Source organism: Zingiber officinale, chromosome 8B (assembly GCF_018446385.1).
Source record: "Zingiber officinale cultivar Zhangliang chromosome 8B, Zo_v1.1, whole genome shotgun sequence".
NCBI classification, from domain to species: Eukaryota; Viridiplantae; Streptophyta; class Magnoliopsida; order Zingiberales; family Zingiberaceae; genus Zingiber; species Zingiber officinale.
In genome coordinates this window covers 106,466,748-106,490,982 of record NC_056001.1, presented here as the reverse complement: position 1 = coordinate 106,490,982, position 24,235 = coordinate 106,466,748, and the positions used below count along the sequence as shown (strand labels likewise).

The 24,235-nt window shown below is 41.6% G+C and overlaps 2 protein-coding genes across 2 annotated transcripts; one reads left to right on the top strand and one right to left on the bottom strand.

Annotated features, from left to right (window-relative positions):
* The first annotated feature begins 4,218 nt into the window (after window positions 1-4,218).
* On the top strand, window positions 4,219-7,848 carry LOC122017059 (bifunctional isopimaradiene synthase, chloroplastic-like). Its single transcript, XM_042574532.1, has 11 exons — window positions 4,219-4,540; window positions 4,615-4,930; window positions 5,014-5,197; window positions 5,275-5,492; window positions 5,564-5,684; window positions 5,770-6,225; window positions 6,319-6,417; window positions 6,507-6,713; window positions 6,807-6,945; window positions 7,034-7,288; window positions 7,375-7,848. The coding sequence occupies exons 1-11, from the start codon at window positions 4,310-4,312 to the stop codon at window positions 7,672-7,674; spliced, it is 2,526 nt and encodes an 841-aa protein (XP_042430466.1). The 5' UTR covers window positions 4,219-4,309; the 3' UTR covers window positions 7,675-7,848.
* An 11,605-nt stretch (window positions 7,849-19,453) lies between these two features.
* LOC122017105 (bifunctional isopimaradiene synthase, chloroplastic-like) lies at window positions 19,454-23,063 on the bottom strand. The gene is made up of 11 exons (XM_042574608.1): window positions 22,762-23,063; window positions 22,372-22,687; window positions 22,105-22,288; window positions 21,810-22,027; window positions 21,618-21,738; window positions 21,077-21,532; window positions 20,885-20,983; window positions 20,589-20,795; window positions 20,357-20,495; window positions 20,014-20,268; window positions 19,454-19,927 (listed from the first exon to the last, which is right to left on the bottom strand). The coding sequence occupies exons 1-11, from the start codon at window positions 22,990-22,992 to the stop codon at window positions 19,628-19,630; spliced, it is 2,526 nt and encodes an 841-aa protein (XP_042430542.1). The 5' UTR covers window positions 22,993-23,063; the 3' UTR covers window positions 19,454-19,627.
* Between the last annotated feature and the right edge of the window lie 1,172 nt (window positions 23,064-24,235).

The following is a 24,235-nucleotide window of genomic DNA, read 5'->3' as shown; positions in this document are numbered from 1 at the left end:
AAGCAGTTGTGTGTGATTCGCTTTTCTAGAGGTTCCATGCCAAGGATAAGTATATGGTGCATGATGGGTGTCGTCTCCAATATGGGTTGTTCTCCCCTTCAGAGAACCAATCAGAATATCCATCGAATCTTTGTGAGCATTTATATGGGATCTTTCTGTTCCACCTACACCATGTCTCTGTTAGTGAATCTTATTGTCTGTGTAGTTTTCCTATGGATTCGATCTGCCATGCTCTTTTCTTCTGTGTTGCATAAAACACATATGGAAGAACACCCCTTTTGCCCATATTTTTAAGGGGGCTAGATAGACTAGCACTTCAGAGGTTTTGCATATGGTTGAAAGAACAAATATTCAAAAAGGAGTTTGAGTACCTTGCGATCCACATGTGGGCAATCGGGACTGAAAAACAAAACTTTCTCCATGAGGATAGGAGAAAAGTGATGGCACAAAGTATTTTTGGAGCTCTACAATGCTTGATGATTTTAGAAAGGCCCGAATAAAAGAGAAAATTGCTTCTCAAATTGAGAAGAGTAATCAGGAGAAGATGTGGAAATCGCCAAGTTCATGCGCCCTTAAGCTCAATGTGAATGCAACTGTGTTTGAGGACCGACATCAATATAGCGTCGGTGGGGTTGGGTTGTTCAAGACTCACAAGGCCATTTGTTACTAGCATTTGGAAAACAAATCAATCAACCTATCTTGGTAGTGCATGATGAGCTTCTGGTGATCCGAGAAAGGATCAAGCTTCTGTATAAGAAAGATCTTCGAGCCATTTAAGTGGCATCCGATTCTCTGTTGACAGTGCAGGTAGTCACAACCAAACATGAGGATCTTAGTTATATTGAATTATGTGCGGCATAAATCAAAGAGCATATTCACGCATCTATTATTTTAAAGTGTATTCATATACGTAGCTCAGCTAATAAAGTAGCCCATAATTTCTTCTTCTCCTTCCTCCTTTGTGCGGGTGAACGGTGAATTTTCTTCCCAGTTAGTTAAACTTGTAATGGATAATCCTTTGCAATAAGATGATGAATTTTTATCGTAAAAAAATGGTTATGATTATTAACATTTAGACGTAAACCTATCATCATCAAAGTTGGGTGATAAATTATCAGTTTGATATAAATTTTTAAAGTATATAAATTAATTTAATTTGCAAGGCAAAGAAGCTATGTAGGAGACCTAATAAGATTATGTTAATTATTGTTGGTGAACGAATTTAATCGCGTGATGTAAGCACTAGAATGCGCCGTACAGATTAGAAAATGAACCACGACTAGTGATTAAACATTTCTCAATTTTTATTTTTTTTAAATCTTTACCCATTCAAAACAAAGAAGCTAAGAAACACGAGACCATAACACAAGAACTATCGTTGGACTTTTTCTCGTCAACGACATGTGTATTTGTTTTGGAAAAAAAAAAAAGAGAAAATATAATAAGCTTTTTTAGTCAACGCAGAAATCCAGTCGCCAGAATCGTTGACGGACGTGGCAGCATGGAAAGCTCCTAAACGCCGGCAGAGGTTGTTTGGCAGCGCGCGCGGTGTCGCACGTGCTCCGCCATCGCGTCTTATTGACGCATCACTTCTGCCAATAGTCCAGAGAAAAAAAAATAATAAATTGCCCCTAGAATAATAGATTGATGAGTAAACGGGTAATTTTTTCTTAATTGAGTTAGTAATATTGATAACGTCAATTGATTGCGTGGGATCAAATTTATGAAATTAGAAAACCTAAGTTATAAGCTAATACCTAATATTAATTATGATATATTTATAAAAACAATAAAATGGAAACTTAACTAGTCCTCTGTTTGAAGAGAGCAGATCTCCTGGTCCGCAAATTGCGGACCAGGGGATGGTCCACTACATGTGGATCTTTGATTTGAATGAACCCCACTTATTTAAAGATGGGGTCCATTCAAATGAAAGGTCCAGATCAATGGACCATCCCCTGATCCGCAATTTGCGGACCAGGAGATCTCTGCCCCTGTTTGAACAGATGAGTAAAGATTCATTAATGAAAGAAAAAGAGGGGAGAAGAGAGAGAAGTATTTATATTTTTTTTTATTTGGAAGAGAAGGAAGGTTATTAATCTATTATGTGTTATCTTATTTGGAAAAAAAAAATGAGAATAATAAAAATTAAATATATAAAATTATAAAATTACTTTCACTTTTATTAAAGATGTAAGTGTTCAATAATTATAAAATTACTTTCACTTTTGTTAAAGATGTAAGTGTTCAATAATTTAATGTATATTACGTATATTTATTAGTTAAGACTTACTCATTTAAGTAATTGTAGCTCATTTGTTAATAACCTCATCGTCGTTGGCATTGAAGTATACGTCGGCGTCGAAGTTGGTATTGGCATCAAAGTTAGCGTCGGTATCAAAATTAGTGTCGGCATCAAAGTCGGTATTGGCATCAAAGTCGGTGTTGACATTGAAGTAGAAGTTGGCATCGACATTGGTATCAAAGTCAATGTCGGCATCAAAGTCCACGTTGGCGTCGAAGTTAGCGTTGGCGTCGAGTCGCCGTTGGCATCGAAGTCTACGTTGATGGAGTGCGAGTGTCATGAAGTGTGAATGTTCTTCATAGCGACACAAAAGAATACTTAAAATAATAATTTTTAGAATTAATATAATAAAACAGCGATAAAAATTAGAACATAAATTATTTTAGTTCCCCTTACCCTTCTTTACACCCCAAATTGGGATATAAGAAATTATTTCGTTTCATGGATAAGGAAGGTTAAAGCTTACCCTTCTTACTTTTCCTTTCTATAGCTCAATTCTTCCCAAATAGGATTTCAAGTCTCCCTTTTCCTTCCCTACCCTTCTTTCCCCTTCCTTCATCTCGTCCCAAACAATGCGTAAAGATGCTTGACTTCTGGGCTATCTATCGTAAATGTTTCCTGATTTATCCTAATGGCTGGTGGAAAATTTTTATAGGATCAGACCGATCACCCAGGATCGACGTTACCCAACCTGATTAATCATTATTTTTTTAGACACCTAATATCAAATACAATAGAAGAAAAATCAAATTAATGAGGGGATCCAAGGGGTTAAGCATGCTCTTATTATTATTAAGTCTATAAAAGAAAAATTAAATTGTGTTATATAAATGCCTTATTAATTAGATGCATTTTTAGTTTAATATAATTAACTCAATATTATCCATTGCATATAAACACTCAAATAAGTTATAGTAGATTTTTCATTAATGTAATCACAGTATACTTTTTCATTTGGTTATTTAAGTAATTTGTGAAAATATATCTAGAAAATATAAAATGTGAAATACTTTTAATAGGAAATATTTTTAATGTATTTAGAAGAATTAATTGCTACATTATTTATATTAAATAGATAAATAATTATGTAAAATGGCGTCAATGAGTGACTACAGTTGTAGAAGGACAATTATATTAAATAGCAATCAGTTCATAAAATTGATAACTTATAGGAGATTCCTCCACCATCATTAGGTGAATAATTTTTCTGTCGAGTGCTTTAAAACATCTTCTTTTTAGTCCGAACCATCTTAATTAGTCAAATTTTAGTTTAACAACGAGTGTTTAAATTCAAAATTAGTCGTCAATTCTTCTAATCATAGGAAATCATTATTTTGACCTTTTCTCGTCAATAATATGTGTATTTGTTTTGAAAAAAGATATATATATATAGAGAAATGCTCTCCTGCGATGCATTTCGTGTGATTTTGGTGCGGTTACCTTCCTGATCGGTCTGGTGACCGATCAGGGAACCTCCTGATCGGTCTGTAGACCGATCAGGAATTTCCCTGATCGGTCAGGAGGTTCCCTGACCGATCAGGAGTTTTCCTGATCGGTCCGTAGACCGATCAGGAGGTTCCCTGATCGGTCCAGAGATCGATCAGGAAGACACTCCGCATCATAAGCACCGCATGCTAACATTTCTTATATATATATATATATATATATATATATATATATATATATATATATATAGAGAGAGAGAGAGAGAGAGAGAGAGAGCGCGCGCGCCTACATCGTTGACCGACGTTGCAGCATGGAAATTACCTCGTCAACGCCGGCACTCTGCGGTTGTTTGGCACGGCGGTGAGTCGCACGTGCTCCGCCATCGCCCCTTGTTGACGCATTCACTTCTTCCAGTAGTCCAAGTTCAACGCCGCCACGCTGCTCTCTTCAGTTATAAAGAAGCTTGCTCGATCGTGTCATCGCAGCCAGTGAAAGCCAAAGACGACCTCAAGTAGTTGATCTTACTATACGAGGCAGAACAGAGAGAGATCAGAGATCATGGAAGGCCTTTGCCAGCTCCCTTCCGCTTCGAGGAGCCTGATAAGCTCTCGCCGGAGCTCGGCCGCTGTGAGGATCAGCAATGGCGGCGCAAGCTTCGGCCAGGGGAGCCAGACGTTTGCCATTCAATCGCAGAGCAAGAGGCGTGCCAGGAATATCTCTCTCAGAGCAACGCAATCTCCACAAGTCGAGCTGCTGAAAAAGGGTTCCGATCGGCTGCCGGCCATTCCGGTACTGCTCCGTGATCTGAAATCGGACTGCGTTTTTCTTCTTACGGTTAGATAATTGTATAAACTTAATTTCAGGCGGAGACGGATGAGGCGAAGAACGAGAGGTGGGAGACGCTGGTGAAGGAAATCAAACAGATCTTCCGGTTGATGGACGACGGAGAGACGAACGCCTCGGCTTACGACACCGCGTGGGTGGCGAGGATTCCGTCGACAGAGGACTCGAGCAAGCCCCATTTCCCGCAGACTATCGATTGGATTCTCAAGAACCAGTTGGAAGACGGCTCCTGGGGCGAGCCCACGTACTACCTCGTCTTCGATCGCTTGGTCTGCACTCTGGCGTGCGTTCTTGCACTGAAAACTTGGAATATAGCAGAAGACCAAATCGAGAAAGGTACTGACCAAATCGATCGACCTTGATATTGATTAATTAATTAATTAATTACTTTAAATTGATCATGCGACTTCATCTTGCAGGTCTAAATTACCTGAAGAACCATGTGGATGAAATAGAGACGGCGAGCGAGAGCCTGATAACAAGCGGGTTCGAGATTGCGTTCCCTTCCATGTTGAACGAAGCCAAGAATATGGGGATTGATCTTCCTTATGATCGTCCGTCCATTCAAAAAATCATCAAATTTAGGGAAAAGAAGATGGGCAGGTAGGTAATCGATTGATCATAGTAACGATCTATAACCGCCGGCAATTGAATCCTCACAAACTACAACTCTGTGGCAGAATCCCAGTGAAAGTGATGCATTCAGTGCACACGACGCTGTTATACACGCTAGAAGCCTTGCAGGAGGTCGTGCAATGGGACGAGATTCTCAAGCTTCAATCCGCAGACGGGAGCTTCCTCAGCTCGGCTTCTTCCACCGCCGCTGTCTACATGAACACCGGCGACAAGAAATGCCTTGAGTTCTTGCAATCTGTACTAAACAGATTTGGAGATAACTGTAAGTTAATATATTCTTCGACTGCTTAATAATTACTTTTAAATTGATTCATTGAACGTGGTGAATCACAGTGCCCTGCCAGTACCCGATCGACCTCTTCGAGCGCATCTGGGCGATCGATACGATCGCAAGGCTTGGAATCGACCATCTCTTCAAGAAGGAGATCATCGACACTCTTGATTATGTTTACAAGTATGCACGATCAGTACACCAGCATTTCATCTCAGATTAAAACGAGACTAGCTATTAAAAATTCGTGTTAATTTAATTTGAACAGATATTCTGGGAAACAAGGCGTTTCTTGGGGCAGAGACAACACAGTTCCTGACGTTGACGATACGTGCATGGCCCTCCGTTTGATGAGGCTGTATGGTTACCCTGTCTCCTCAGATATGATCGAGTTTTTCAGAGACGACGATGGCAATTTCATATGCTTCCCCGGCCAAACGCACCGTGGAGTCTCGGACATGTTCAACTTGTATCGCTTCTCCCAAGTCGCCTTCCCCGGCGAGAAGATACTGAAAGAAGCCAATGCCTTTGTGGAGTCCTACTTGAAGGACTGCGTGAAGAACAACAAAGTGGACGACAAGTGGTCCTGCAAGAAGGCACTGGGCAAGGAGGTTGCTCGTGGCTTGGAGTACCCATGGAGGAGGAGCTTCCCCAGGCTCGATGCCAGGGAATACCTTGACCACTACGGAGACAACGATGTCTGGCTCGCCAAGACCATTTACTTGTGAGTGATTGATTGTTCATTCTTCGATCTTCATTGATTGATTGATTACTATGAGAATTTAGCTGATCATTCTTCTTGTGCCTTCAATTTTAGGATATACAACGTGACGAATCCAAAATACCTAGAACTCGCGAAGTTGGAGTTCAACAGGCTGCAAGCAATATACGAAAAGGAGATCGGCTCCATTGTAGAGTACGTCGAGCTTGCTTCCTCACTGTTGTCAATTTTGGGGGTTTTGAAGTAGTTAAAACCCTAATTAATGTCGTATATGATCTTAACAGATGGTGGAATAGCTGTGGACTGGAAGCCACCTCTCTGTCTCCGGAGCAGCTTCACTTTGCCATTGCTTCTACTCTGCCTGAGCCGGAGTTTGCAAGGAGCAGAATTGCCTACACCAAATCGAACTCCATCGAAAACGTTCTCGTAGATCTGTTTTACAAACATGAATCCACTGAGGACTTGAAGAATCTGTGCCGAGCAGTCGAAGAGTGAGTATTTAATTTGATTTGGAATGCAATGCAATGCAATGCAATGGAATGGAATGGAATCGCTGAGTGATCGAGCTTGTAATTTGTTTGCAGGTGGAATCCCTCGCTGGCTCTTTCACTTCCATCTCAGTTGAAAACAACATTCAATGTTTTGTACGAGACTCTGAATGAATTAGCAGGGGAAGCCAGTAAAGTCCAAGGGAAGGATGTGTTCCCCTACTTCCATGAACTCGTAAGTACCGAGAACAGTTGGAAGAAATTAAATTTACAGACTTCGATTCAATTCGAGTAAAATAACTGAAATAAAATGATGAAAACAGAGGAAGAAGCAAATGGAGATGTACATGAAACTCAGGGAGACTAAATTGGGAGGACAAAGCGGGGAGTACTCATTGAAGGACTACATCGAGCATGGTAAAACCGAACTGGGCGTCGCCGTCAGATTGCTACCTTCCGTGTTTCTGATGGGAGAGCGTCTCAGGGATCTGGATCTGCTTTGCTTGAACGAGAAATCCAGGATCCAGGAGATGCTCTCGGTGTTCTTGAGACTCTACGTCGATCTCCAAATGCACAAGGTACGTACTATCGATCGATCGATCGATCGACTTTGAATATAATTGAATTTTTCTGAATGGATCATGATTCGCGTCGCTGCTTGCAGAACTCGCTGGCGCAGGGTGGGATGAACGCGGTGGCGGTGAGCATGGAGGTGGGGAAGCGGAGGGAGGAGGAAGCGTTGGGCGACGTGGAGGCGCAGATGGAGGAGGCGTTCGACGAGTTGGTGCACGAGAGCCTGAAGCCGAGCTTGGTGCCTCGCAGTTGCCGGAGACTGATGTTCGAGCACGCCCGGATCACGCAGTTCTTCCTGCACGACGACTTCACCTCGCCGGCGCACCGGCAGAAGATTGCGGACGCCATGGAGCGGTTCCGCACGCCCGTTCCGATCGACAGTACGGCGTGAAACGGAGAAATAATTTTAATTTAATTTAATTTAATTTAATTGATTTTGTTTTTTTTTTGAAAAAAAAAATGTAGAAATAAGATAAATGGGCCATGAGATGGGCCGAGTTTCAAATCGAACGTATCATAAAACACGTGTATCATATCATAATATAATATTACGGATCTTTCTTTATTTAGAATGAGTGGATGAATTAGCTAATTAATACATTCTTAAAGTCTTAATGACCATGTTGTTAGGATCGGTTGAGATAGAGGAGGAGGAGTGGGGTGAATGGCTCACTTCGTTTTCTTGATAAATTTGATCTTTCGCAGCGGACACTTGAAGGCAATGCTAACTCTTGTATTTACTTGGTATCCACCTCCTCAAGGAGATGACTAGTCCAAGGATCCACACTACCGTCACCCTTTCCACTATCAAACTTCTTCTTCTCAGACTAACACCGAAGGTGGAGAAACCTTACAAGACTTACAAGCCTCCCTTTCCAAGAGAAAAGATCACACTCACAACAATGAGGAAGAAAAGAAATATTACAAACTTGAAATGCTTCTTCCTTGTGACGTGAATCTTGAAAACGTGCGGAAATGGAAAGTTTGATCTTCAATCCTTTGAGAGATCTTGAGCACTTCAAAGATTGATCACACTAGAGCAATAGAACAGTAGTTTTCTCAAAAGATAATCCGTTTCTTTTTCTTCCAGCTTTTTTAAACGATGTGAAAACTAGCCGTTTCTCACATAACCGTCGCCGTGAATCGATTGGGTTTGTATCCCAATTGATTCACAAGTATCCGTTGGAGGTCATCCCGTAAAATCAACGGTGCAGATTCTTTCATTTAACTTGAATCGATTGGGGGCAGTGCTTGAATCGATTCAGACACTTGCTCGTGAAATCACAGCTCGGTGAATCGATCGACTGATCGATTCAGGGGAAATCTGTGCTTCGTACAGAACCTTCTTGGATCGATCGCTTGATCGATTGGATTACCCCAATCGATCGGCTGATCGATCAAGAAGCATTCTGTGCTTCGCACAGAACCTTCTTGGATCGATCGCTCGATCGATTGGATTACCCCAATCAATCGGCTGATCGATCCAGAAGCATTCTGTGCTTCGCACAAAATCTTCTTGGATTGATCACTTTATCGATTGGATTACCCCAATCGATCGGCTGATCGATCCAGAAGCATTATGTGCTTCGCACAAAATCTTCCCGATCGATTGGCTTACTTTGAATCGATCGGTTGATCGATTCAAAGGCATTCTGCCTCATAGCCATGTCTAAATCAATTTACCAATCGATTCTTGCTAAGTGAGCTTAACACGCATCCAGCCTTCTGACTTGCAAGAACTTCTCTTGCCAAGAATCCAGTCCTCGACCTTCTTGGACTTCTCTTGCCTTGCATCCGGTCTTCTGACCTGCAAGGACTCTTTTGCCAAGAATCTGATCCTCCACCTTCTTGGACTTCTCTTGCATCTGATCTTCCGACCTGCAAGAAACTTCCCCTGTAAACTCACAATGCATGTTAGATCCAACGTATTAACCTAAACTTAAGCAATTGTCAACACATTGAAACTCCCAGGGCATGATTGCACCAACAATCTCCTCCTTTTTGATGTTTGACAATCTATTTAAGTTTAGGGTAATTTCCAATACACCATAATAATACAATGATAAATAATACTTGTAACTACGCTGAATATCACCTGAACTGCGTAGTAATTCAAGGTAACACATGAACATAAGCAGTTTTTTTTTTAATTTTAATTAAATTAAGTATAATTAAGCATACAATTCAACATATATCTCCCCCTTTGTCAAAGATCAAAACAAAACTTTCCCTCAATATGTGCACTAAGCAATTACGAGAAATCCGAGGGGTACTCCCCCTAAAACACACATATATTAGCATAATAGAACAACCATGATTTCAGAAATAAAATAAAATATAGAACAAGTAGTATTTCATACACCCAAAATAAAGTGAAGTTCACAGGAGGACTCCACAACAAGCATCCACATAACGTACAATAACACGTGTCATAAGGGAACATAGAACTCAACGAGATCATCTCCCGGAGGAGTGGGATCAAGATCAACAGAAAGAGCAGACGTAATAGCTGGATCAAGATCGACTGCAGAAGCAGCAACAGGAATATCCTCAGCAGGTGGGACGGGATCCGTGGATGGAACAGACCGAGACGGAGGCCCCGTTACCCAAGAGCTCACCAAATCCACCAATGTGTCCATAGTCGCCTGCATCGTAGTCTGTCGATGGACCATGGTATCCATTGCAGTGCGCAAGCTGGCAACCTCCATGGTCAACTCCTCAAGGCGAGTATCGACAGTCTCCTCGAATGTCAGAGAAATTGGCTCGGGGATATCCTCCTCAGCATCACCGGCCGCAGGAACCAAAGCCTGTGCATTCCCCCTGCGACGAGCCCCGGGGTCCCTCACCAAGGGCACGCCCATCGCGCCAACGAACTCCCCCTGGACCGCCTGCTAAGCCCGTCTTCGTGAAGGAACGGGAAGAAATCCGAGAGTAGGCGACAGTCATGGGTTCCAGCCGTCCTCGAGAGACATCGATCTTCATAAACTCCAGCCAGTCAGTGATGAGATGACCGTAAGGCATGTGAATCGACTCCTGCACTGGCTGAGTAAAATGAATGATGCAATGAAAGATGTTCAGGGCGATGTTGATGTCAAGGGAATGCCGAATGGCATATAATGCAAACATGTGAGGAGGTCGAAGAGCAGCTAAGGCGCGTGAGACAATAGGAAAGAGACAGTTAATGATCACATTAAACAAGGCAGCATTCTCAGCCGATAACTCAAGAGAAGAGAAACTAGTGATGTGAGCATCCTGCCCGTCCGGACGAGGACGATCAAAAAGGAACTGATACATAGATGCAATGCTGAGATGCTGAAATGGTGGAGGCAACTCATCAGGAAGCGTGGGATAGAAAACAAAATCATTGGTGGATGGTAGACACCCTAGAAAGGATTGAAAAAGATCATAGGAAAAATCCAAGGTCCGCTTCGCAACACGAGTGCGATAGTTTATACCATCAGAGGTGTGCAGATTGTTGTAGAATTCAGAGACAAGACCGACATTGACACTCCTCTCACAAGATAACATCAACTCAAGTTTATAGTGTCGGAAACGAGAATAGGTATCAAAGCAGGAGGTTCTGTAGAATTGGAGATCAACAGACCTAGGGGTTATTAGCTTGAAGGTGTGTTTGCTAAAGGCCTGCTGCATAGCAGCATTAGGGAATCTCATATCAGTAGGAGGTAATGGGCGTGATGGAGGTACGGACGATCCTTCACCCGATTCATGAACTTTTTGTTTCTTTCTATTTGAGAGAACATGAAAGACAATGGCAAACGATGTTGCAGTGCAACAAAAAAAATGAAGGAACGAGATATAAGAAAAATGCAAGAACAGTGCATGCAATGCAATGCATGAGGAGAAAACAAGGCAACACACAAAAACACACAAGGCACATGTAGATTAGTTCAAGTATAGGAGCAAGAATAAAAAAAAAATGAGAAGAGTGTAAAGAAAATACTTAGGGTTTTGAGTCCGCATTTGGAGTGGGCGACGCGGAGAAGAAGAAAAGAGGGCTGCCCTGGTCGTCGAGAGAGGAAGAAAGAAGCGGGAGGAAGATGGAAGAACTCCCTTCGCCGGAGAGACCGTCGGAGAGAACGGTCGATGTCGGTGGGAGAATCGCCAGGAAAATCACCTAAAAGCTAGGGCACGGAAAGAGTTGGGAGATGCAAGAGGTGAAGTGAGAGAAAACCTAGGGTAATCGGGATTTAAGATGGGTTTTAAATCCCCAATCAATCCATCGATCGATTGAGAACACATGAATCGATCGGGCGATCGATTCACTGGGCTTCTGTGAAATCTGAATAGGCGTCTCAATCGATCCATTGATCGATTCAAATGCCTTCTAATACGTTGAAGAAACACGTTGACTACATGAAAATGACAAAAATGATTTTGATGATCTTAAAAGGGAAAATGCATCGTTGAAATTACAAGTTGTTGATCTTAGAGGTGCCCTAGAAAAATTTACTTCAAACTCAAAATATTTAGACATGATTTTAGGAGCTCAAAGGGGTGTGTACAATAAAACGAGACTAGGTTTTAAATCACAAGATAAAGAAGTTAAATTCATGTCTCTAATTAGTTGAAATCATGCTTCAAGGGTTAAGTTTGTTTAAGCTTGGGTGCCCAAGCATTTTGTTATTGATGCTACCGGACCCAAAGTTTGGGTACCAAAACATTTGGTTCATCGTGTGTAAACAGACATGCGTCGAGGGGGAGTATCCAACAACATGGTTTGTAGATAGTGGATGTTCTAAGCATATGACGGGGGACTCTTCAAAATTTTCATCATTTAGACACAAAGGTAAAGGTACCGTTTCTTTTGGTAATAGTGGTGAATTAAAAGTCATAGGAATAGAAGATATTAGAATTTCTGAAAAATTTGTGATAAGAAATGTGTTGTTAGTGAAAGACATGGTCTTTAATCTTTTAAGTGTTAGTCAACTATGTGATTCGGGTTATGGAGTTGAGTTCAACTCATCTCAATGCCTAATCAAGCATAGTGAACTAAACACAAATATTCTCATAGGCCATAGAAGAGAAAATATTTATCAAGTTGAACTATTTGGTGCTACTAATGTGTTTGCTAAGTGTCTCATGTCTAAAGAGGAGGCGACTTGGCTTTGGCACCGAAGACTTGCTCACACCAACATGAGGAATATCAAAAGACTTTCAAAGAAGGAGTTGATGCAAGGATTGCCAAAATTGAAGTTTCAAAAAGACAAAATATGTGATGCATGTCAAATGGGTAAGCAAACCAAAGCTATTCATAAAGGTAAAAACATAGTAAGTACCTCAAATGCTTTGGAGCTCATTCACATGGATTTATTTGATAGTAGTAGACATATTTCTTTAAATGGTAGTAGATACTGTTTTGTGATTGTGGATGATTACACTAGGTATACATGGGTGTTTTTCTTGAAACATAAGGATCAAACTCTAGATACCTTGATTGCTTTTTGTAATAGAGTAGAAAATGAAAAGAGTCATAAGAAAAACAAGATAAGAAGTGATCATGGAGGTGAATTTGAAAATGATAGATTCACAAGTTTTTGTATGGAAAAATGTTATAAACATGAATTTTCCACCCCTAGGACTCCTCAACAAAATGGAGTTGTTGAGAGAAAAAATAGGGTTTTGCAAGAGGCCGCTCGGAGCATGTTAAATGAATATTCACTTCATAGTTTCCTATGGGCCGAAGCAATTAATACGGCATGTTATGTGCAAAATCGAACATTAATTCATAGGTTTCTTGGAAAAACACCTCATGAGTTGTGGTTTGGTAAACCACCTACAATTAAGCATCTTAGAGTGTTTGGGTGTAAGGTCTATATTCTAAACACCAAAGATCATTTGGGGAAGTTCTCCGCTAAGGCGGATGAGGGCATTCTTGTAGGCTACTCAAGTCACAGTAAGACATATCGAATTTACAACAAAAGATCAAAATTAGTTGAAGAAACACTAAATGTATTTGAAGAAAATCCTTCTTTGAACTCTACAAGAGCAAACGATGAAGAATTACAATTTGAATTAGAGAAACTAACACTAAATGAAGTAAATATCAAGGAGAAGAATACCAAGAGAGTGGTGGTGAGAAAAATGAACCTTTGCCACTTGAACCCGAAATTATAACAAATCAAGAATCAAGATCTACTAGGATTCATGTAAATCATCCCTTGGATCAAGTAGTGGGAGACATCACTCAAGGAGTGAGAACTCGATCTTACTTTAGAAATGAAGGAAGCCAAGTCGCCTTAATATCTCAAATAGAACCAAAAACCATTGATGATGCCTTGTTCGATCCGGAGTGGATCTTAGCAATGCAAGATGAATTATCTCAATTTGAAAGAAGTCAAGTTTGGGATTTAGTTCCTAGGCCTACCAACAAATCAATTATTGATACGAAATGGGTTTTTAGAAACAAACTTGATGATAAGGGAATAGTTGTGAGAAACAAAGCTAGATTGGTTGTTAGGGGTTTCAATCAAGTAGAAGGATTAGATTATGATGAAACTTATGCACCCGTAACAAGATTGGAGTCTATTAGGATGATGTTGGCCTTTGCCGCCCACAAGGGGTTCAAATTGTACCAAATAGATGTAAAATCAGCGTTTTTAAACGGTGTTATAAAAGAAGAAGTATATGTTAAGCAACCACCGAGATTTGAAAATTTGGAGTGTCCAAACCATGTATATAAACTTAAAAAGACCTTATATGGGCTAAAACAAGCTCCCCGAGCTTGGTATGAATGATTGTCAACATTTTTAGTATCAAAAGGATTTCATAGAGGGAAAATTGATCCCAAATTATTCTTAAAAAATAGTGGTAATGATATGTTTGTGGCCCAAGTATATGTAGATGACATTATTTGTGACTCCACAAATAAAGATTTTTTAAATGAATTCATTAGTCACATGGAGAGTGAGTTTGGTTGGGGAGTTAACATTTTTTCTAGGGTTACAAATCAAGCAAACAAAAGAGGGCATTTACATTTATCAATCAAAATATGTCAAAGAGCTATTTAAGAAGTTTGGAATGGCAAATGCAAAGGAAATATCTACTTCCATGGCCACTAGTACTAAATTGGATAAAGACATTGAAGGGAAAGAGGTTGACTCCAAGGTGTATCGTAGTGCTATAGGAAGCCTTCTCTATCTTACGGCTAGTATACCCGATATATTTTTTGCCGTAGGAATGTGTGCAAGGTATAAATCTTACTCCAAGGAGTCTCATTTGAGTGTCGTTAAGCGAATTCTCCGATATCTTAAGGGAACTCAAAATGTTGGTCTTTGGTATCCTAGAACCGAATCTTTTGACCTAGTGGGCTATACCGATTCCGATTATGCCGGATACAAATTGGATCGCAAGAGTACTAGTGATAGTTGTTAATTTCTAGGATCCTCTCTAGTAAGTTGGTGAAGTAGAAAACAACATTGTGTAGCTCTCTCCACAACCGAAGCAGAATATATTGCTATGGGAGAGTGTGTATCACAATTATTGTAGATGATCCATACTTTAGAGGACTATAAACTCACCTACAACAATGTTCAAGTTCTTTGTGATAATGTGAGTACGATTAACTTGACTAAAAATCTCGTCCACCATTCAAGAACGAAACACATAGAGGTTAAACATCATTTTATTCGTGATCATGTAACTCGGGGTGATATCATTTTAAATTATGTTGGGTCGAAATCAAACTTAGCCGATATCTTCACTAAACCTCTTCCCGAAGTTGAATTTAGCTTTCTTATAAGAGAATTGGGAATGTGTTGTATTGAATAAATCACATCCTCCATGATCACTTTATAGGTATATTTCTCTTGGTTATAATGCTTGTTATCATGCATTATTTTGGTCAAGAAAAATGGTATTCATATGAAACATTCATTTGTCCAATCATAGGGAAAGCAAGTGTACAAATCATGTGCACATTGCCCTACGATTATGATTGGAAATTTTTTAAACTCACCATATGCATAAAACTTATTTTTGAAACCTTGGTAAGTCTCACTCAAATCATTGGACAATTCGATACGTACTCACTCGAATCATTGAAGTTTTTGACAATTTTTAATTTTGTGTAAGTCTTCTTTAGGGGGTGTCACTTTTTGTCGAATTTTATTTTTCCTTGATAATATGAGATATCTATAGTATTTACATAAAATTTCGTGATTTTTAGAGTTGTGTGTAATTGTTTGTGCATTTCTGAAACTTGGATCTAAAAGTTTTCGAAAGTGCAGTAATATCAGACCTCCCAATCGATCGGTTGATCGATTGGGAGGCTGGCGTTTCCCCACAAAGAGCATCTGAATCGATCAATGGATCGATTCATACCATTTCAATCGATCAATGGATCGATTGGACGCATTCTTCAATTTTCACAGAAGGCATTTGAATCGATCAATGGATCGATTGAGACGCCTATTCAGATTTCACAGAAGTCCAGTGAATCGATCGCCCGATCGATTCATGTGTTCTCAATCGATCGATGAATTGATTGGGGATTTAAAACCCATCTTAAATCCCGATTACCCTAGGTTTTCTCTCACTTCACCTCTTGCATCTCCCGACTCTTTCCGTGCCCTAGCTTTTAGGCGATTTTCCTGGCGATTCTCCCACCGACATCGACCGTTCTCTCCGACGGTCTCTCCGGCGAAGGGAGTTCTTCCATCTTCCTCCCACTTCTTTCTTCCTCTCTCGACGACCAGGGTAGCCCTCTTTTCTTCTTCTCCGCGTCGCCCACTCCAAATGCGGACTCAAAACCCTAAGTATTTTCTTTACACTCTTCTCATTTTTTTTTTTATTCTTGCTCCTATACTTGAACTAATCTACATGTGCCTTGTGTGTTTTTGTGTGTTGCCTTGTTTTCTCCTCATGCATTGCATTGCATGCACTGTTCTTGCATTTTTCTTATATCTCGTTCCTTCATTTTTTTTGTTGCACTGCAACATCGTTTGCCATTGTCTTTCATGTTCTCTCAAATAGAAAGAAACAAAAAGTTCATGAATCGGGCGAAGGATCGTCCGTACCTCCATCACGCCCATTACCTCCTACTGATATGAGATTCCCTAATGCTGCTATGCAGCAGGCCTTTAGCAAACACACCTTCAAGCTAATAACCCCTAGGTCCGTTGATCTCCAATTCTACAGAACCTCCTGCTTTGATACCTATTCTCGTTTCCGACACTATAAACTTGAGTTGATGTTATCTTGTGAGAGGAGTGTCAATGTCGGTCTTGTCTCTGAATTCTACAACAATCTGCACACCTCTGATGGTATAAACTATCGCACTCGTGTTGCGAAGCGGACCTTGGATTTTTCCTATGATCTTTTTCAATCCTTTCTAGGGTGTCTACCATCCACCAATGATTTTGTTTTCTATCCCACGCTTCCTGATGAGTTGCCTCCACCATTTCAGCATCTCAGCATTGCATCTATGTATCAGTTCCTTTTTGATCGTCCTCGTCCGGACGGGCAGGATGCTCACATCACTAGTTTCTCTTCTCTTGAGTTATCGGCTGAGAATGCTGCCTTGTTTAATGTGATCATTAACTGTCTCTTTCCTATTGTCTCACGCGCCTTAGCTGCTCTTCGACCTCCTCACATGTTTGCATTATATGCCATTCGGCATTCCCTTGACATCAAGATCGCCCTGAACATCTTTCATTGCATCATTCATTTTACTCAGCCAGTGCAGGAGTCGATTCACATGCCTTACGGTCATCTCATCACTGACTGGCTGGAGTTTATGAAGATCGATGTCTCTCGAGGACGGCTGGAAACCATGACTGTCGCCTACTCTCGGATTTCTTCCCGTTCCTTCACGAAGACGGGCTTAGCAGGCGGTCCAGGGGGAGTTCGTTGGCGCGATGGGCGTGCCCTTGGTGAGGGACCCCGGGCTCGTCGCAGGGGGAATGCACAGGCTTTGGTTCCTGCGGCCGGTGATGCTGAGGAGGATATCCCCGAGCCAATTTCTCTGACATTCGAGGAGACTGTCGATACCCGCCTTGAGGAGTTGACCATGGAGGTTGCCAGCTTGCGCACTGCAATGGATACCATGGTCCATCGACAGACTACGATGCAGGCGACTATGGACACATTGGTGGATTTGGTGAGCTCTTGGGTAACGGGGCCTCCGTCTCGGTCTGTTCCATCCACGGATCCCGTCCCACCTGCTGAGGATGTTCCTGTTGCTGCTTCTGCAGTCGATCTTGATCCAACTATTATGTCTGCTCCTTCTGTTGATCTTGATCCCACTCCTCCGGGAGATGATCTCGTTGAGTTCTATGTTCCCTTATGACACGTGTTATTGTACGTTATGTGGATGCTTGTTGTGGAGTCCTCCTGTGAACTTCACTTTATTTTGGGTGTATGAAATACTACTTGTTCTATATTTTATTTTATTTCTAAAATCATGGTTGTTCTATTATGCTAATATATGTGTGTTTTAGGGGGAGTACCCCTCGGATTTCTCGTAATTGCTTAGTGCACATATTGAGGGGAAGTTTTGTTTTGATCTTTGACAAAGGGGGAGATATATGTTGAATTGTATGCTTAATTATACTTAATTTAATTAAAATTAAAAAAAAAACTGCTTATGTTCATGTGTTACCTTGAATTACTACGCAGTTCAGGTGATATTCAGCGTAGTTACAAGTATTATTTATCATTGTATTATTATGGTGTATTGAAAATTACTCTAAACTTAAATAGATTGTCAAACATCAAAAAGGAGGAGATTGTTGGTGCAATCATGCCCTGAGAGTTTCAATGTGTTGACAATTGCTTAAGTTTAGGTTAATACGTTGGATCTAACATGCATTGTGAGTTTGCAGGGGAAGTTTCTTGCAGGTCGGAAGATCAGATGCAAGAGAAGTCCAAGAAGGTGGAGGATCAGATTCTTGGCAAAAGAGTCCTTGCAGGTCAGAAGACCGGATGCAAGGCAAGAGAAGTCCAAGAAGGTCGAGGACTGGATTCTTGGCAAGAGAAGTTCTTGCAAGTCAGAAGGCTGGATGCGTGTTAAGCTCACTTAGCAAGAATCGATTGGTAAATCGATTTAGACATGGCTATGAGGCAGAATGCCTTTGAATCGATCAACCGATCGATTCAAAGTAAGCCAATCGATCGGGAAGATTTTGTGCGAAGCACATAATGCTTCTGGATCGATCAGCCGATCGATTGGGGTAATCCAATCGATAAAGTGATCAATCCAAGAAGATTTTGTGCGAAGCACAGAATGCTTCTGGATCGATCAGCCGATTGATTGGGGTAATCCAATCGATCGAGCGATCGATCCAAGAAGGTTCTGTGCGAAGCACAGAATGCTTCTTGATCGATCAGCCGATCGATTGGGGTAATCCAATCGATCAAGCGATCGATCCAAGAAGGTTCTGTACGAAGCACAGATTTCCCCTGAATCGATCAGTCGATCGATTCACCGAGCTGTGATTTCACGAGCAAGTGTCTGAATCGATTCAAGCACTGCCCCCAATCGATTCAAGTTAAATGAAAGAATCTGCACCGTTGATTTTACGGGATGACCTCCAACGGATACTTGTGAATCAATTGGGATACAAACCCAATCGATTCACGGCGACGGTTATGTGAGAAACGGCTAGTTTTCACATCGTTTAAAAAAGCTGGAAGAAAAAGAAACGGATTATCTTTTGAGAAAACTACTGTTCTATTGCTCTAGTGTGATCAATCTTTGAAGTGCTCAAGATCTCTCAAAGGATTGAAGATCAAGCTTTCCATTTCCGCACGTTTTCAAGATTCACGTCACAAGGAAGAAGCATTTCAAGTTTGTAATATTTCTTTTCTTCCTCATTGTTGTGAGTGTGATCTTTTCTCTTGGAAAGGGAGGCTTGTAAGTCTTGTAAGGTTTCTCCACCTTCGGTGTTAGTCTGAGAAGAAGAAGTTTGATAGTGGAAAGGGTGACGGTAGTGTGGATCCTTGGACTAGTCATCTCCTTGAGGAGGTGGATACCAAGTAAATACAAGAGTTAGCATTGCCTTCAAGTGTCCGCTGCGAAAGATCAAATTTATCAAGAAAACGAAGTGAGCCATTCACCCCACTCCTCCTCCTCTATCTCAACCGATCCTAACAACATGGTCATTAAGACTTTAAGAATGTATTAATTAGCTAATTCATCCACTCATTCTAAATAAAGAAAGATCCGTAATATTATATTATGATATGATACACGTGTTTTATGATACGTTCGATTTGAAACTCGGCCCATCTCATGGCCCATTTATCTTATTTCTACATTTTTTTTTTCAAAAAAAAAACAAAATCAATTAAATTAAATTAAATTAAATTAAAATTATTTCTCCGTTTCACGCCGTACTGTCGATCGGAACGGGCGTGCGGAACCGCTCCATGGCGTCCGCAATCTTCTGCCGGTGCGCCGGCGAGGTGAAGTCGTCGTGCAGGAAGAACTGCGTGATCCGGGCGTGCTCGAACATCAGTCTCCGGCAACTGCGAGGCACCAAGCTCGGCTTCAGGCTCTCGTGCACCAACTCGTCGAACGCCTCCTCCATCTGCGCCTCCACGTCGCCCAACGCTTCCTCCTCCCTCCGCTTCCCCACCTCCATGCTCACCGCCACCGCGTTCATCCCACCCTGCGCCAGCGAGTTCTGCAAGCAGCGACGCGAATCATGATCCATTCAGAAAAATTCAATTATATTCAAAGTCGATCGATCGATCGATCGATAGTACGTACCTTGTGCATTTGGAGATCGACGTAGAGTCTCAAGAACACCGAGAGCATCTCCTGGATCCTGGATTTCTCGTTCAAGCAAAGCAGATCCAGATCCCTGAGACGCTCTCCCATCAGAAACACGGAAGGTAGCAATCTGACGGCGACGCCCAGTTCGGTTTTACCATGCTCGATGTAGTCCTTCAATGAGTACTCCCCGCTTTGTCCTCCCAATTTAGTCTCCCTGAGTTTCATGTACATCTCCATTTGCTTCTTCCTCTGTTTTCATCATTTTATTTCAGTTATTTTACTCGAATTGAATCGAAGTCTGTAAATTTAATTTCTTCCAACTGTTCTCGGTACTTACGAGTTCATGGAAGTAGGGGAACACATCCTTCCCTTGGACTTTACTGGCTTCCCCTGCTAATTCATTCAGAGTCTCGTACAAAACATTGAATGTTGTTTTCAACTGAGATGGAAGTGAAAGAGCCAGCGAGGGATTCCACCTGCAAACAAATTACAAGCTCGATCACTCAGCGATTCCATTCCATTCCATTGCATTGCATTGCATTGCATTCCAAATCAAATTAAATACTCACTCTTCGACTGCTCGGCACAGATTCTTCAAGTCCTCAGTGGATTCATGTTTGTAAAACAGATCTACGAGAACGTTTTCGATGGAGTTCGATTTGGTGTAGGCAATTCTGCTCCTTGCAAACTCCGGCTCAGGCAGAGTAGAAGCAATGGCAAAGTGAAGCTGCTCCGGAGACAGAGAGGTGGCTTCCAGTCCACAGCTATTCCACCATCTGTTAAGATCATATACGACATTAATTAGGGTTTTAACTACTTCAAAACCCCCAAAATTGACAACAGTGAGGAAGCAAGCTCGACGTACTCTACAATGGAGCCGATCTCCTTTTCGTATATTGCTTGCAGCCTGTTGAACTCCAACTTCGCGAGTTCTAGGTATTTTGGATTCGTCACGTTGTATATCCTAAAATTGAAGGCACAAGAAGAATGATCAGCTAAATTCTCATAGTAATCAATCAATCAATGAAGATCGAAGAATGAACAATCAATCACTCACAAGTAAATGGTCTTGGCGAGCCAGACATCGTTGTCTCCGTAGTGGTCAAGGTATTCCCTGGCATCGAGCCTGGGGAAGCTCCTCCTCCATGGGTACTCCAAGCCACGAGCAACCTCCTTGCCCAGTGCCTTCTTGCAGGACCACTTGTCGTCCACTTTGTTGTTCTTCACGCAGTCCTTCAAGTAGGACTCCACAAAGGCATTGGCTTCTTTCAGTATCTTCTCGCCGGGGAAGGCGACTTGGGAGAAGCGATACAAGTTGAACATGTCCGAGACTCCACGGTGCGTTTGGCCGGGGAAGCATATGAAATTGCCATCGTCGTCTCTGAAAAACTCGATCATATCTGAGGAGACAGGGTAACCATACAGCCTCATCAAACGGAGGGCCATGCACGTATCGTCAACGTCAGGAACTGTGTTGTCTCTGCCCCAAGAAACGCCTTGTTTCCCAGAATATCTGTTCAAATTAAATTAACACGAATTTTTAATAGCTAGTCTCGTTTTAATCTGAGATGAAATGCTGGTGTACTGATCGTGCATACTTGTAAACATAATCAAGAGTGTCGATGATCTCCTTCTTGAAGAGATGGTCGATTCCAAGCCTTGCGATCGTATCGATCGCCCAGATGCGCTCGAAGAGGTCGATCGGGTACTGGCAGGGCACTGTGATTCACCACGTTCAATGAATCAATTTAAAAGTAATTATTAAGCAGTCGAAGAATATATTAACTTACAGTTATCTCCAAATCTGTTTAGTACAGATTGCAAGAACTCAAGGCATTTCTTGTCGCCGGTGTTCATGTAGACAGCGGCGGTGGAAGAAGCCGAGCTGAGGAAGCTCCCGTCTGCGGATTGAAGCTTGAGAATCTCGTCCCATTGCACGACCTCCTGCAAGGCTTCTAGCGTGTATAACAGCGTCGTGTGCACTGAATGCATCACTTTCACTGGGATTCTGCCACAGAGTTGTAGTTTGTGAGGATTCAATTGCCGGCGGTTATAGATCGTTACTATGATCAATCGATTACCTACCTGCCCATCTTCTTTTCCCTAAATTTGATGATTTTTTGAATGGACGGACGATCATAAGGAAGATCAATCCCCATATTCTTGGCTTCGTTCAACATGGAAGGGAACGCAATCTCGAACCCGCTTGTTATCAGGCTCTCGCTCGCCGTCTCTATTTCATCCACATGGTTCTTCAGGTAATTTAGACCTGCAAGATGAAGTCGCATGATCAATTTAAAGTAATTAATTAATTAATTAATCAATATCAAGGTCGATCGATTTGGTCAGTACCTTTCTCGATTTGGTCTTCTGCTATATTCCAAGTTTTCAGTGCAAGAACGCACGCCAGAGTGCAGACCAAGCGATCGAAGACGAGGTAGTACGTGGGCTCGCCCCAGGAGCCGTCTTCCAACTGGTTCTTGAGAATCCAATCGATAGTCTGCGGGAAATGGGGCTTGCTCGAGTCCTCTGTCGACGGAATCCTCGCCACCCACGCGGTGTCGTAAGCCGAGGCGTTCGTCTCTCCGTCGTCCATCAACCGGAAGATCTGTTTGATTTCCTTCACCAGCGTCTCCCACCTCTCGTTCTTCGCCTCATCCTTCTCCGCCTGAAATTAAGTTTATACAATTATCTAACCGTAAGAAGAAAAACGCAGTCCGATTTCAGATCACGGAGCGGTACCGGAATGGCCGGCAGCCGATCGGAACCCTTTTTCAGCAGCTCGACTTGTGGAGATTGCGTTGCTCTGAGAGAGATATTCCTGGCACGCCTCTTGCTCTGCGATTGAATGGCAAACGTCTGGCTCCCCTGGCCGAAGCTTGCGCCGCCATTGCTGATCCTCACAGCGGCCGAGCTCCGGCGAGAGCTTATCAGGCTCCTCGAAGCGGAAGAGAGCTGGCAAAGGCCTTCCATGATCTCTGATCTCTCTCTGTTCTGCCTCGTAAGGTCAACTACTTGAGCTCGTCTTTGGCTTTCACTGGCTGCGATGACACGATCGAGCAAGCTTCTTTATAACTGAAGAGAGCAGCGTGGCGGCGTTGAACTTGGACTACTGGAAGAAGTGAATGCGTCAACAGGGGGAGATGGGGGAGCACGTGCGACTCACCGCCGTGCCAAACAACCGCAGAGTGCCGGCGTTGACGAGGTAATTTCCATGCTGCAACGTCGGTCAACGATGTAGGCGCTCTCTCCCTCTCTCTCTCTCTATATATCTTTTTTCAAAACAAATACACATATTATTGACGAGAAAAGGTCAAAATAATGATTTCCTATGATTAGAAGAATTGATGACTAATTTTGAATTTAAACACTCGTTGTCAAACTAATTTTTGACTAATTAAGATGGTTCGGACTCAAAAAGAAGATGTTTTAAAGCACTTGAGAGAAAAATTATTCACCTAATGATGGTGGAGGAATCTCCTATAAGTTATCAATTTTATGAACTGATTGCTATTTAATATATAATTGTCCTTCTGCAACTTTAGTGATTCATTGACGACATTTTACATAATTATTTATCTATTTAATATAATAATTTATCAAATAATTCTTCTAAATACATTAAAAATATTTCCTATGAAAAGTATTTCACATTTTATATTTTCTAGATATATTTTCACAAATTACTTAAATAACCAAATGAAAAAGTACACTGTGATTAAACTAATGAAAAAAATCTACTATAACTTATTTGAGTGTTTATGTGCATTGGATAATATTGAGTTAATTATATTAAACTAAAAATGCATCTAATTAACAAAGAATTTATATAATACAATTTGATTTTCCTTTTCTAGACTTATTAACATGCTTAACCGCTTGGATCCCTCATTAATTTGATTTTTTTTCTATTTTATTTGATATTAGGTATTAAAAATTGATTACTCGCTAACGTCAAGCCTGGGTGATCGACCTGACTCTATAAAAGTTTTCCACTAGTCACTAGAATAAATCAAGAAAATACATACGCACTGTTTGGGACGAGGTGAGGGAAGGGGAGAGAAGGGTAGGGAAGGAGAATGACAGGTGGCCCGACGCCAACTTCGACGACGACGCTGACTTCAACGCTGATGCTGACTTCGACATCGACATGGACTTTAACATTGATGTTGACTTCGACACCAACGTCGATGCCGACTTTTACTTTGATGTCGAC